Below are 14,544 nucleotides of genomic sequence, written 5' to 3'. Positions count from 1 at the left end.
CGACATGGCTTCTAATAGAGATTAATTGTACTAATTAAATTCGATCTAATTCGAAAGAAGGGAACGAAAATTCGGGGCATCACAAATATGCTATATTAATCAGGATAGTAATAAGAGCTGACCATCCATATAGCATCTCACATTGGCATCGAAGTTACCTAATCCGGTGAAAGTGGTCAACAAAGTAGTCCGGTGAAAGTTGGTCAACAAAGTGGTTTGGGGTTTAGTTGGATGAGCCGTCAAACATATTCTTAGTATTTAAAATGCATGTATTATGCATGCAAGTTCGACATCCCAGGCTTTGAACGAGCACATATTCATGGCAAGGAGAGTGACATTGATATTTTTGTAAACAATATTTGTGTTACAAATATGTTACCTGCTGTTATTGAAGTCATGAATAAAAGACCCCGTCTGTAGAATCTTTCATCATTGAATGCAAAATAGTTGCACGTGAAAACACTAACTATAATGTTAGTATACATATCACGGACCTTCTCTATCTAAATGGGGAATCTCTTCTGATGGAACAACTGCAATCTCGAATCCAGTTTTTTCGCACATCATTTGCAATTCAGACAGGTCTATTTGAGCTAGCCAATTTGAAGACATCCACAGACCTTGACTTAATATTGAAGAGATGGAATACAAATGCAACTTACGAGCCATCAAACCAATCACGTGATTGGCTCATCTTGGAGCATGATTTATTTGACAGCATTTTGTATAACCTACATCTTGTTCCTATTGCTGCCATTCGAGAAAAAGGTGGAGAATGTCGAGATGAACGTACTAATGTCTATTCTTTTTTTCTCTTGGCCTGTTATGACAATGTGAAAGATGAATTTCAAGCTATATGTTACATTGGTATTTTCTCTATTTGACGTCATCCTTTATGTTACATTGGTATTTCTCTATTTGACGTCATCGCTCTTAACATTGATTCAATTTTGGATATTTTTACCCGCATCAAAAAGAGACTATACAAAGATTTGATCGATTAAAAAAAAACAGCATCCATATCATTATCAATCCAACTGCATCTCAACGTTTTCCTGATTCTTTGATCTCTCATCATCTTCATCACGCTAATAGCCTCGTCTCACCTGTCCTTGGAGCGATAAATGTCGTTGATGCTGAAAAGGAGCTCGTAAACAACATCATCATCGGGATCCAGTTCAAGCACCTTCTCCCCTGCCACTTCAGCTACTTCACCTATTCTTTGTGTTGTCCATTCCAAAAATATGTTACAAAACTGATTTTACATGTAGTATTTAAAAGCCCACTGTATTGATATTGATTGGAAATTGCAATTTTTTACGTTTGAAACTGGGCAATTTTCAAATAACTGGGCAGTTCATTAAAACGTTTGAAAAAATAATTGTATGAGTGGGATATTCACAAAGTTGTTCAATTTCTGTAAAATACCTAAATGATGTTGCATTAGTGGAGGAATAACCTTAGAAAGCATAAGATCGGTTTGACAAGTTTAGTTAGCCAGGAAAAAAAAAATTAAAAATGGAGAAATTTAATGAATGTTGTGATCTAGAAAAATTAAAATGAAGAGTTTATTTTGCTTTAGATGTTTGTGGCTAATGAAAGTCAACATATTAATTTGATGTTAGAAGTTGATTTTGCAGGTCTGCCAATCTAGATGTGATTATCTTCATAAGTGTGGTTGGTCTAAAGTTTATTTTAAACTTCATTTTATCACCAATCTCTGATTATTGTTACATCAAAAACCTCAAAGTTATGATGCATCAGAAATTATTGTCTTTCAAGAAACTTAATAAAAAAAAATGTGTGAGATCATGGCAGTTTTAATTAATTAAGTCCCTAATGCTAAGTGCAATTTTTGATAATTAGTGGTTGAAGGCACAATGTGGAAAAATTATTGGGCAGAAAAGTAGTAGTCTGGCTCTGGCATGGTAAATACACCACTTGCGCCCATGGCATTACAACTGCTTCTGATGCTGCAATTCTTGGCTAATTCACATCAAAATATGGTATATATGTTAGCCAACATTATCAAATATTTCTTAATTTAACAATAAGAAATTGCTCTATGCACCTGAAGATCGGGTCGCCATGAATAGGGTTGCACGGGCGGCGGCCTTTTAACATGGGGCTGTAATTGTAAATCAAGCTATATTTCATGTTTATTGTTGAATGTTGATACAATTTGTGCAAGAAAATGGATTAGATCTAACCATTTCTTTGTGCTCCCTTGTATCCTTTGAAGCTCCAGCTGAACTACTAGCCTACATCATCACAAATTAATGAATTAATCACCAAATTAAGAATAAAGCTAGCTAGTGCAACTTACTTACCATGTCGAAAACGCTGGCACGACGTCGTTTCTTGTTGGAAATTGTCAATTTCAATCGATTAAAATATTTTTGAGCATGACTAGCAACTTGGGAGGATTTTCTTGTGGGAACAAATTCGGTTGCAATTCCTTTCCAATTACCTCTTCCCAATTTCTCCAAACCTTTCAAGAATGATCGATGCTCCTCCTCACTCCATGGATTCCCTTTCATTACACACATTTATTTTTGAATGAAATATTCAAGAAATTAAAAAAATTGGAGTTTAGATAATTAAATAAAATACATATATACCTCGCTTTCTTTTGTGAGATCCATGTTGATGAACAAATCCATCCGACAGATATCCCGGCTCGTCGAGGGCAGGGTCGGCCGCCTCTAAATCTTCCATGCTCCTACACTTTCGGATGGAAGATGGATCGGCTTTCGCAACACTAATCCGAACACCAAATAGCTTAATTTTGTTGCATTCATTTTCGCATGTTTCGGTGTATGCATTGTCTTCGTGCCCACAATGCACACACTTACTCACACTCATATTTGTAATTACAAAATATATTGACCAAGTATAAGTACAAACACACACACTTCAAGCTTACAAAAAAACATGTGCGTGGTAATGGTATTTATAGTGGGAGAGAGATAGAAGTAACAATAAGAGAGTGAAACAGACTCGATTTTAAAGGAAAATGCTTTGAGGACGAGGTTGCTTCTGAATTAACGTCACAACTAATTAGAGAGATCTCGTTCTAAGATGTATTGGAACCTCATTAATTAAGCTTGGCTAATTCGTTTCCACCGATATGTCGTGCCAATATATACTATGTCTTTGTCACATACTTATTTAATATTTGTAAAGTAAAAAGTCTAACAATCCGCAAAATTTGTTTCTTTATCGCTTAATTTTGGCACTATCATTTTTATATTTATAATGTATAAAAGCCCACTTTAGTTATGCATTTTTTTAATTTCCAAAAGTATACTAGTACTCATAAATTAGATTATGACGCGGTTGATTTTAATTATTAGAGTTTGTGCAACCCGAAACTTGTAGGGCAGTCCGAATAGCACGATAACTATTTTTAATCAAAATTATTAATTTATGTATTCTTTCTCGTCTCATAGCTATATATATAGAAATAAAAATATGCAACCAACTCACACAAAACTCTTTTATAATAAATACATAAATTAATAATTTTAATTAAAAATAATTTATTGGTATTTAAAAATCTATATTTAAATTTAATTTTATAAAATTAAATCTAATATTGTAACAAAAAAACAAAGGGATGGCAAAGGGAAAAAGAATATAATTTGAAATAATATAAGATTTAGTACATCATTGACATAATATTGTCACACCCTAACCCATTTGACATATATTCTTAAAATAAATAAATCCAAGAAATTTATAAAGCTATTAATCCGCATGTCAAATAAAACACTCCTATTAAATACATTCACAGTCCAACATCTATTGTATCGATACCTATGAGCCATCAATCCAATATATATAAATTTCACCCTTAATTTCATATTACAATTATCAGACATATGCTCCAACCAATACATATATTCGTAAGCATTAATAATCATAAATAATTTCACATCTATATGCCTCTCTGTCCAGTTTATTATTCTGTGACAAATCATGCCTGGTATGTAACGCCCCACTTTTTCAAACCCTAATTTTCGGGTTATAAAATTTTTGCATTAAATGCCTTAAATGCTATGATATGCGAATTAATTGATGAGCGATTAATTACATGGTGTCTTTGTGACCTAATTGCGTATGAGAATTGAGATTGAGTTGAATAGTCAACATGTTGAAATTATGACGTGGCTATTGAATAGTCAAAGATGTGGAAAATATGACGTGGCCGTTGAAAGGTCAATGCGTTGAGAAAAAGAAGAGGAAGTAAAGAAATGATTGATTTGGTGTGAATATTTGATGCGGAGTAATATAATTGTGGTGGATTATTTTCCTAAGAAATGAGTGAGAATTAAATAGGAGCATTATTTAAGCATGTGGAATTTTCGGTCTCTCCTATTTTTTATTTGGAGAAGAAATCCTATTTTTCTTGGATTTAATTATTTGTTTGGGATGATTATCCAAATTAAATCCAAAGTCCAATTATACGTTAATTCCATCATGGGATTTTCGAAAACACCACCTTTGATATCCATGAGATTTTCGAAAATCTCATCTAGAAGGGAGGGAGAAACTATTTATTATATTATTTGATCTCTTATTTATTCTATTCCATGAATAAATATAAATATGCTAGAATATCCTACCATATCTTGCTATATCTAAGAAGATATTGCCATATCCTAATTTAATTAGGATTTATATTAAATTCCTTCTAAGGAATCAAAAGTCACGCCACTTTTCCTATTATTTGGGGAGATTTAATTATATATTCTTGCTCCGTGATATAATATTCTACTCCGTGAAATATTTGAATTTAATTATAGGCTAATTAAATAGCCTATAATTTTCGAATCCCCCTTATTTCTCTCTACTTCACGCCAACATCCAACCAACAAATCTTTCAAATCTTGATTTATTTAATTATTGGATATTATTTTGGCACTCTATAAATAAGAGAGAAGACCAAAACCCTAGATCATAAATCACGCCTCCTCCCACTATCAAAAACCGTCTCTCACTCTCTCCCCACTCTCTTCAAATTTTCTTCATCTTTTCTCCAAGATTTCTTCATCAATTGAGAAGAATTCAAGTTGAAATTCAAGAGTTTATTGAAGAATCAAGGCTATAACTTGTTTCTACCGATTGTCTTTTGGAAAAAGGTACTTTAATTTTGATCTCCTCTTCTTCTACCGATTAATCGGTGTTCTTGAGTCCACATGCATTTAGATTGAGTGAAGGGGAAATAAATTGATGAATTTTGGGATGCATGGATGTGTGTGTGGCCGTGTATGCGTGTGCGTGCACGCCTCGGCGTGCGTGCATGTGTGCGGTGTGTGCGTGTGTTGTGTGTGTGGAACACTCACGCGTGACACGATTTAATGGTGAATTTGGAGTTGTTATTTGAATAAAAACGATATGCTAATCATACCTTGATTTTGGATGATGATATTAAAGATTTATCGATGGGAAAAAAAGGGAAACATGAGAACATGCATGATTTTGAAATCAATGATTGAAACTGATTTGTGATACGCCTAATTTAAAGGTGATACTTCGCGCTCTCAGCGTGATAAACGAGGAGAAGAGAATACTTTCGAGCTAAGCCGACGAGGTGGGCTTTCTTTTAAAATAAGGACATTGTCCTAAACTGATATTGATGAGAATGAGATATGTGTTATCATGCCTTGATTTGTTTTGTCGTGCCTATCCCTCGTGGCTATGCCACTATTGATTTAATCGAATTCGGATCCTTGTAGAGCCGCAAACTCTACTTGGATTAGTGTACACCAATGTTAGACCGAGTGCTGGCGTACGGGTCGGCCGGTCTAGTGACCTGGATTGCGGCCGCATTCCTTGTCATGTAGAATGAGGATATGGTAAACGTCGATGTGAAAAATGGTTGCGCGACCGTGATATTTGATAAAGAATATATTTTGGTGCCTCGGGTCTTTCTAAAGTTAAAACCCCGATGGACACTTGAAAATGGCATGATAACTAAAATTGTGATAAAACTGTTTTCGGCAATGAGCCCACTGAGTATGATTATAAGTACTCAGCCCTGCATGTGTTTTCCCTATGTGCAGGTTGAGCGGTGGCGAGCGGGCGGCGGTGTTGAGTAGGAAATAATAAGATGATCTGTTGGAACTCTAAGTGTCGTTGTGTCTCCATACATAGCCTCACTTCTTTCTTGGTCGCTTCCGCTATATTATGAAAACTTGTGATCTATTGGTTGGGTTTAAACTCTTTTATTTCGTGGGAATATTTTGGATATGGAACAGTTGAGAATATTTTGGAATCTTTGATAAGCATTTATTGCGATAGCCTTTTATTGGATTTCTTTGCTAAGGCATTATTCTTCTTCTACTTAATTGTTCATTAAATGCTTTGGTTAAATCCCTTTTTTAAATGGAACCCTAGCCTATGATCTTTGATGCATTTAAGCCCGCTTAGTTAACGATCGCCGCATTTACTATATCCTAGATGGGCGGGTCGTTACAGTTGGTATCAGAGCCTCAGTTCTTTCCGCTCTGGACCCAAGAGTCTTGTTGAATTAAAAATCTGAAATTTGTGTAAATTGATTAATGGATAATCGTCGAAGGCTCAACACCGCAACTCGTCTCCGCTCAACCACGATGAATGAGGTAACAAGTATCTCTTGAATATTGATTTGAATTATGAAATATTGGAAGTTGAAGCGAATGGGAGTTGTTGTGATATTTGGAAATTTGTGATGGAGTATAAAATGATGATTATGCATGCAATTGAAATTTGCGGATTATGATTATGCAAAATAAAAGATGAATGCTGTTATGCAAGTGATTTGCGACTAAGATCGCTACGAATCGAATAAATGAGATTCTATATGATTTGTGATTTTCGTGATGAACGACATCTATGAGTATTGATTTGAATTGTGAGATGTTGGAAATTGCGATGGGAATATTACTCTGGTGAAAATGAAAATATTTCAATGGTAATCGAAGTTAATATGACGTCTTTGAAAAAAAGATATTGCTTGGGAGTGTGAAATGATGTATATGCATGGATATGAAATTGCTAAGTGCGATTATGCCAAGAATGATGAATGATGTTGTGCAAGTGAACTTGTATTTTACTCGATAAAGAAAATCGGCAAATACGTGTTAGACTTCTATGTGCTTGGATGAATGAAATCCTATATGACTGTGATTTCTTGATTGTATGTGAAACAACACCTATGGGAAATGTGAAGTAAATACTATGGCTTTTGGAAAATGTTGTGAAGATATGAAATGGGAGACATTATGAGAATATACAAATTGTTTTTAACAATGAGGCATGAATGCGTTGAATGTGATGGATATTGAAGTATGATTGTGAACTTGTATTGGTTGATGTTGAGATTTGTTATCACTTCTGCGAAACTAAAGAATTAACTTGAAGGAAATACATGTTGCTTCCATGAACGACAAAACTTTGTGCCTATGTGGTTGAAATTTCATGACTATGAAACTGTGAAAGGCAAAGCATGATACGCGTGTGGTTGCGAGTTGTGATTGTGATGTAGATGCGCATGAACTGCATGATTTATGAAATGCGATTCCATGAATGATTGATTGACTGAGTGTTGCTATTCACATATATCGATTTACGATGCTTGTTATGAAACACCAAATGGGTTATAGGAAAAACATGTTTGGTTGTGCAATATATGAATGAAGTTTCATGTGGTGATAATCTATGACCAATGAAGTACAAGGTATCGTATAGAATCACTACGAGAGTGAGAAATTTGCCATATGGAGCTTGAGTTAGGTAATGATCGAATATACGTTGAAGTGTGAGACTTCAAGCTATGCTTGAAATTATAGAGTGCCTAAGAAGTAGGCCAGACTGAACGTGCTAGAACTCAGTTGCAAGATGAAAACTGCAATATCACTTTCCTGAGTGACAAAACCAACGAAAATATATATATGTTGAACTTGGTGTATCCTTACAATGGTGAGATCATACCTAAGAGCTAATAAAACTATGCGGTCTTGCATACCCTGCCAAAGTGGCGACGCGACACAAATACGACGACGTTTATGACACATTAAGATCGCGTGTATAATGGCAATCGAAAATGACCATGTGGCATGGCAAGAAGAAGACTTTGAAGATGCGACCATCAAAAATAGTTATTAATTTCGATGATACGATGAATCTCAATTTGGAATCCACGGTTTCATAGAACGATGTTACCATGTCCATGCTCGCGAAAAATGTGCGAGAGAGTGCGACCTTCGTAGCTTGAATGACCGATTTTTTTTAAATCAACAGTACTTACTTGGATCTTAAGTTCTCTTCGGGACGTTTTGAATAACCGTGAGCCATTGTCTATTTAAACGCCTTGGTTGATTCACAATTTGCAAGTGATATCCATTATTTCTTTTCCTATAACGAGTCATGACTCACTTGGCTTGAAAATTTGGTGTTTGCCCTTGTAACTTTGGACATCTGGATTGAGTAGTCTTCTTTAATTCGTCATTCATAAGGACGATATTTGATTTTACGAGCCTCCGTCATTGAACTTTGACCCTAAAGTTGTTTGCGGTTATGACATTTAGTATGATCACATCTCCAGACCTGATTTATTCAAATGATGGAATATTCTACTTGGAATTTTGTTCACCTCTTCATTTCGCCAGTTCGTTCTTGCAGAAGTGAAATTCTTTGTAGCTCAATGATTTTTCTTTCGCCAACACCAAGTTGAGGCTATGATGTTCTCTTCTTCGTTAACGGGTTTGATCGTGTTAATTTTCTGAAAAGTTCCAATCACTTTGAGTTGCCCTCAACAAACTCGTGAATCCATTGATGTGATTTCATTTTTCAATAACATGATGTCATTGAACCATTGATAGTGCTACTTCATGACATTTGTCTATGTTTCTAAATTCTGCCGCGACTGATTGTTTTAGGCTTTGACATGTTTGAACGATATCATTCATTGCTGTCCAGAATTTTTGCAAATTTTTGATCGGGCAGTCTGCTATGGAATTTGAGATTTATTGCAGTTTCATCCTGTTTCCATGACCTACCTCATGTTCTTTCGAACTCTCGTCAGAAGTAAATTCTTAAGCTCTATGGGTTTTACTTGATCCCTCTAAAACCATTTAAAATTCTCAAAATGGATGAGTTAAGTTCAATGGAACTTAGTCCTTGCTTTGTTTCAAACCAATTGTCAATGATGAGATTTGAAAGTGTCGAGCTAGAAATATTATTCTTGCTTCCTTGATTAAGTTTGGAGCCTTCCGATGAAAGACATTTTGTGGTGCTTTTTCGAGTTGAAATCAGTTTCTATCCAAGTAAGACTGTTTGATCAATTTATGAATTATTGATACTAGACTCAAGGAAATGTTAGAGTTGTGCTTTTCGGATACACACGAGGAATAAGTTCCTATGGCCAATCACACGTGGAAATGATACACCAACAAGAGGTGTAGACATGACCAATAGAACGAGACGAGAAATATTTCGCATTTACGAACTGTTTATAACGAGCTGCTGAGAAATTGAATGTCGTGTTAGGTACATAGATAATAGAAATCTCTCGAACATGCTCGAACGTAGAAATTGTTATGGGAGAACTTAAGTTAACCGCTCACGATATGCAAGTTATGACGATGGAGGATATCGATATAATCTTGGGAATGGACTGGCTGACAATGAACTTTGCGACGATTCGTTATAAGGAGAGGCAGATATCTCTACAAGCTCCGGGAAGCGAACCCACCATATACCATGGAATCTCGATGAATCGGCGAACCGCCATCATATCCGCGCTTCAAGCGACCGCAATGATGAAAAAAGGGCGAACTGCCTATCTCGTCTACCTCCATGGAGAGGAGAAGGACGAGAAGAAGATGGAAGATGTTGCTGTTGTGCAAGAATTTCCCGACGTTTTTCCAGAAGTGTTACCTGGACCACCGCCAGATCGACAATTGGAGTTCACGATTGACCTTGAACCGGGAGCTGCACCCGTATCAAAGGCACCATACCGAATGGCGCCAAAAGAGTTGGAGGAATTAAAGATACAACTCCAGGAACTCATGGACCTAGGTTTCATTAGGCCTAGTGTCTCGCCATGGGGCGCACCAGTACTATTCGTAAAGAAGAAGGATGGATCAATGAGGATGTGCATCGATTATAGGGAGCTAAACAAGTTGACCCTAAAGAACAAGTATCCACTACCGAGGATAGATGACTTGTTTGATCAACTTCGAGGAGCAGGCGTGTTTTCAAAGATGGACTTGAGGTCCGGATATCACCAGCTACGAGTTCGAAGGGAGGATATACCCAAGACTGCGTTTCGCACAAGATATGGCCACTACGAGTTTGTGGTGATGCCGTTTGGATTGACGAATGCCCCAGCGGTATTCATGGATTTGATGAATCGAATATTCCATCCGTACTTGGATAAATTCGTTTTAGTCTTCATAGATGACGTGCTAGTCTACTCAAAGAACGAGAAGGAGCATGAGGAGCACCTACGAATCACGTTGGAGACGTTGAGGACCGAGAAGTTGTACGCCAAATTCAGCAAGTGTGAATTCTGGCTGAAGGAAGTGAATTTTCTAGGACACATTGTGTCGGCAGAAGGAATCCGAGTGGACCCCGCCAAGGTTGAGGCGGTACAACGATGGAAGTCGCCTTCAACACCAAACGAAATTCGGAGTTTCCTAGGATTGGCAGGATACTACCGAAGATTCATTGAAGGATTCTCCAAGATAGCGAGACCAATGACGCAACAACTTAAGAAGGGAGTCAAGGTGAATTGGACCCCAGAGTGTGAAGCAAGCTTTCAACTCTTGAAGGAGAAGTTGACAACCGCGCCAGTGTTAGCTGTGCCCGAGTCTGGAGTGAACTACGTAGTCTACACCGATGCTTCGAAGGTTGGACTAGGATGCGTATTGATGCAAAATAATAAAGTGATCGCCTACGCGTCACGACAATTAAGACCACACGAGTTGAATTACCCAACGCACGATTTGGAGTTAGCAGCAGTGGTACATGCCCTAAAGATTTGGAGGCATCATCTCTACGGAGTTAGATGTGAAATCTTTACGGACCACAAGAGCTTAAAGTATTTCTTCGAGCAGAGAGACTTGAATATGCGACAACGAAGATGGCTCGAACTAGTGAAGGACTACGATTGTGGCATCAACTACCACCCCGGCAAAGCAAATGTAGTGGCAGATGCTTTGAGCCGTAGAGATCATTCGCAAATAGCTACCTTTCTAACGGAAGAAGAAAGCTTGATACGAGAATTTAGCAAAATGCGATTAGAAGTGATAAGAGCACCCGAAACAGTGGAAGAGCGAATTGCCACTTTGGTGGTTAAACCAGATCTGAAAACGAGAATCGTTGCAGCGCAACGGATGGATGCGGAACTAGAGGAAATCCGAATTGAAGTGAGAACCGGTGAATCCGGAAAATTTAGTGAGGAGTCCGACAATGCCCTCACCTTTGAAGGAAGGTTGTGCGTGCCAAACAACGAAGAACTTAAGAACGAGATCATGAGCGAAGCTCATGAAACTCCATACACTGCCCACCCTGGAAGCACGAAGATGTACCAAGACTTGAAAAAGTCCTTTTGGTGGAATGGCATGAAGAGAGATATCGCGGCATTTGTGGAACGTTGCTTAGCCTGCCAACAGGTGAAGGCATTACATCAACGACCACATGGAAAATTACAACCATTGGAGATACCCGAGTGGAAATGGGAGCACATCGCCATGGATTTTGTGACGGCCTTGCCAAAGACCCTAAATGGGAACACCGCAATTTGGGTGATTATAGATCGACTTACCAAGAGTGCGCATTTCATACCGATTCCGGTAACTCATGGATCGAGCAAGCTGGCTCGGATCTACATAAAGGAGATCGTGCGATTGCACGGAGTTCCAGTGACAATTACGTCCGATCGTGACCCGAAGTTCACATCGAAATTTTGGATTAGTCTACAGCGCGAGCTTGGAACACGATTGAATTTTAGCACGGCATTTCACCCGCAATCCGATGGGCAATCCGAGAGGACGATCCAAACTCTCGAGGATATGTTGAGAGCCGTGATACTCGACCGCGGTGGAAGTTGGGAATCCGTACTACCGCTAATTGAATTTGCTTACAATAACAGCTTCCAAGCAACAATCAACATGGCGCCATATGAAGCCTTATACGGAAGAAAATGTAGATCGCCGCTCTATTGGGATGAAGTTGGAGAGCGACGGGTGCTAGGACCCGATGCGGTCGAAGAGATGGTTGAAGTCGTTCGACAAATTCGTGTGAGAATAAAGGAAGCCCAGGACAGACAAAAGTCATACGCTGACGTCCGACGAACTGACTTACAATTTCAAGTCGGTGATAAAGTTTTTCTTAAAGTGTCCCCGTCGAAAGGGATAACACGTTTTGGTGTTAAAGGGAAATTGAAACCACGTTTTATCGGGCCTTACGAAATTCTAGAAGGAATAGGACCCGTAGCCTATCGATTGGCGCTACCGCCAAGTCTTGGAAACGTGCACAACGTCTTTCACGTATCGCAGTTGCGAAAATATGTGTTCGATCCGAAACATGTGATTCACTACGAAGAAGTCGCGTTGAATTCCGACTTGAGCTACGAAGAGAGACCCCAAATGATCTTGGACCGAAAGGTTCAGAATTTGAGAAATAAATCCATTGCTAGTGTGAAAGTACTATGGAGGAACCACGAATATGAAGAAGCCACATGGGAGCTTGAAGACAAGATGATGGAACTGTACCCGGAACTTTTCCCATGAGGTACCAAATTTCGGGACGAAATTTCTTTTAAGGGTGGTGGAATGTAACGCCCCACTTTTTCAAACCCTAATTTTCGGGTTATAAAATTTTTGCATTAAATGCCTTAAATGCTATGATATGCGAATTAATTGATGAGTGATTAATTACATGGTGTCTTTGTGACCTAATTGCGTATGAGAATTGAGATTGAGTTGAATAGTCAACATGTTGAAATTATGACGTGGCTATTGAATAGTCAAAGATGTGGAAAATATGACGTGGCCGTTGAAAGGTCAATGCGTTGAGAAAAAGAAGAGGAAGTAAAGAAATGATTGATTTGGTGTGAATATTTGATGCGGAGTAATATAATTGTGGTGGATTATTTTCCTAAGGGATGAGTGAGAATTAAATAGGAGCATTATTTAAGCATGTGGAATTTTCGGTCTCTCCTATTTTTATTTGGAGAAGAAATCCTATTTTTCTTGGATTTAATTATTTGTTTGGGATGATTATCCAAATTAAATCCAAAGTCCAATTATACGTTAATTCCATCATGGGATTTTCGAAAACACCACCTTTGATATCCATGAGATTTTCGAAAATCTCATCTAGAAGGGAGGGAGAAATTATTTATTATATTATTTGATCTCTTATTTATTCTATTCCATGAATAAATATAAATATGCTAGAATATCCTACCATATCTTGCCATATCTAAGAAGATATTGCCATATCCTAATTTAATTAGGATTTATATTAAATTCCTTCTAAGGAATCAAAAGTCACGCCACTTTTCCTATTATTTGGGGAGATTTAATTATATATTCTTGCTCCGTGATATAATATTCTACTCCGTGAAATATTTGAATTTAATTATAGGCTAATTAAATAGCCTATAATTTTCGAATCCCCCTTATTTCTCTCTACTTCACGCCAACATCCAACCAACAAATCTTCCAAATCTTGATTTATTTAATTATTGGATATTATTTTGGCACTCTATAAATAAGAGAGAAGACCAAAACCCTAGATCATAAATCACGCCTCCTCCCACTATCAAAAACCGTCTCTCACTCTCTCCCCACTCTCTCCAAATTTTCTTCATCTTTTCTCCAAGATTTCTTCATCAATTGAGAAGAATTCAAGTTGAAATTCAAGAGTTTATTGAAGAATCAAGGCTATAACTTGTTTCTACCGATTGTCTTTTGGAAAAAGGTACTTTAATTTTGATCTCCTCTTCTTCTACCGATTAATCGGTGTTCTTGAGTCCACATGCATTTAGATTGAGTGAAGGGGAAATAAATTGATGAATTTTGGGATGCATGGATGTGTGTGTGTGTGTGGCCGTGTGTGTGTGGCCGTGTATGCGTGTGCGTGCACGCCTCGGCGTGCGTGCATGTGTGCGGTGTGTGCGTGTGTTGTGTGTGTGGAACACTCACGCGTGGCACGATTTAATGGTGAATTTGGAGTTGTTATTTGAATAAAAACGATATGCTAATCATACCTTGATTTTGGATGATGATATTAAAGATTTATCGATGGGAAAAAAAAGGGAAACATGGGAACATGCATGATTTTGAAATCAATGATTGAAACTGATTTGTGATACGCCTAATTTAAAGGTGATACTTCGCGCTCTCAGCGTGATAAACGAGGAGAAGAGAATACTTTCGAGCTAAGCCGACGAGGTGGGCTTTCTTTTAAAATAAGGACATTGTCCTAAACTGATATTGATGAGAATGAGATATGTGTTATCATGCCTTGATTTGTTTTGTCGTGCCT

General features: G+C 37.6%; 1 protein-coding gene across 1 annotated transcript; it reads right to left on the bottom strand.

Moving 5' to 3' along the window:
* Positions 1-820: 820 nt before the first annotated feature.
* Positions 821-2,910, bottom strand: LOC125186379 (probable transcription factor At5g61620). The gene is made up of 5 exons (XM_048082738.1): positions 2,622-2,910; positions 2,331-2,533; positions 2,211-2,261; positions 2,072-2,128; positions 821-1,986 (listed from the first exon to the last, which is right to left on the bottom strand). The coding sequence occupies exons 1-5, from the start codon at positions 2,863-2,865 to the stop codon at positions 1,843-1,845; spliced, it is 699 nt and encodes a 232-aa protein (XP_047938695.1). The 5' UTR covers positions 2,866-2,910; the 3' UTR covers positions 821-1,842.
* Between the last annotated feature and the right edge of the window lie 11,634 nt (positions 2,911-14,544).

Source organism: Salvia hispanica, chromosome 5 (genome assembly GCF_023119035.1).
Source record: "Salvia hispanica cultivar TCC Black 2014 chromosome 5, UniMelb_Shisp_WGS_1.0, whole genome shotgun sequence".
Lineage (NCBI taxonomy): Eukaryota > Viridiplantae > Streptophyta > Magnoliopsida > Lamiales > Lamiaceae > Salvia > Salvia hispanica.
The sequence above is the reverse complement of the archived record's forward strand: the minus strand, read 5'-3'. Positions and strand labels throughout refer to the sequence as shown.

Coding starts and splice junctions, on each gene's coding strand:
- LOC125186379 (XM_048082738.1), bottom strand. CDS start 2,865: ATGAGTGTGAGTAAGTGTGTGCATTGTGGGCACGAAGACAATGCATAC. Junction 2,534..2,621: donor ATCTCACAAAAGAAAGCGAG/GTATATATGTAT, acceptor GTGTAATGAAAG/GGAATCCATGGAGTGAGGAG. Junction 2,262..2,330: donor GTGCCAGCGTTTTCGACATG/GTAAGTAAGTTG, acceptor GTGATGATGTAG/GCTAGTAGTTCAGCTGGAGC.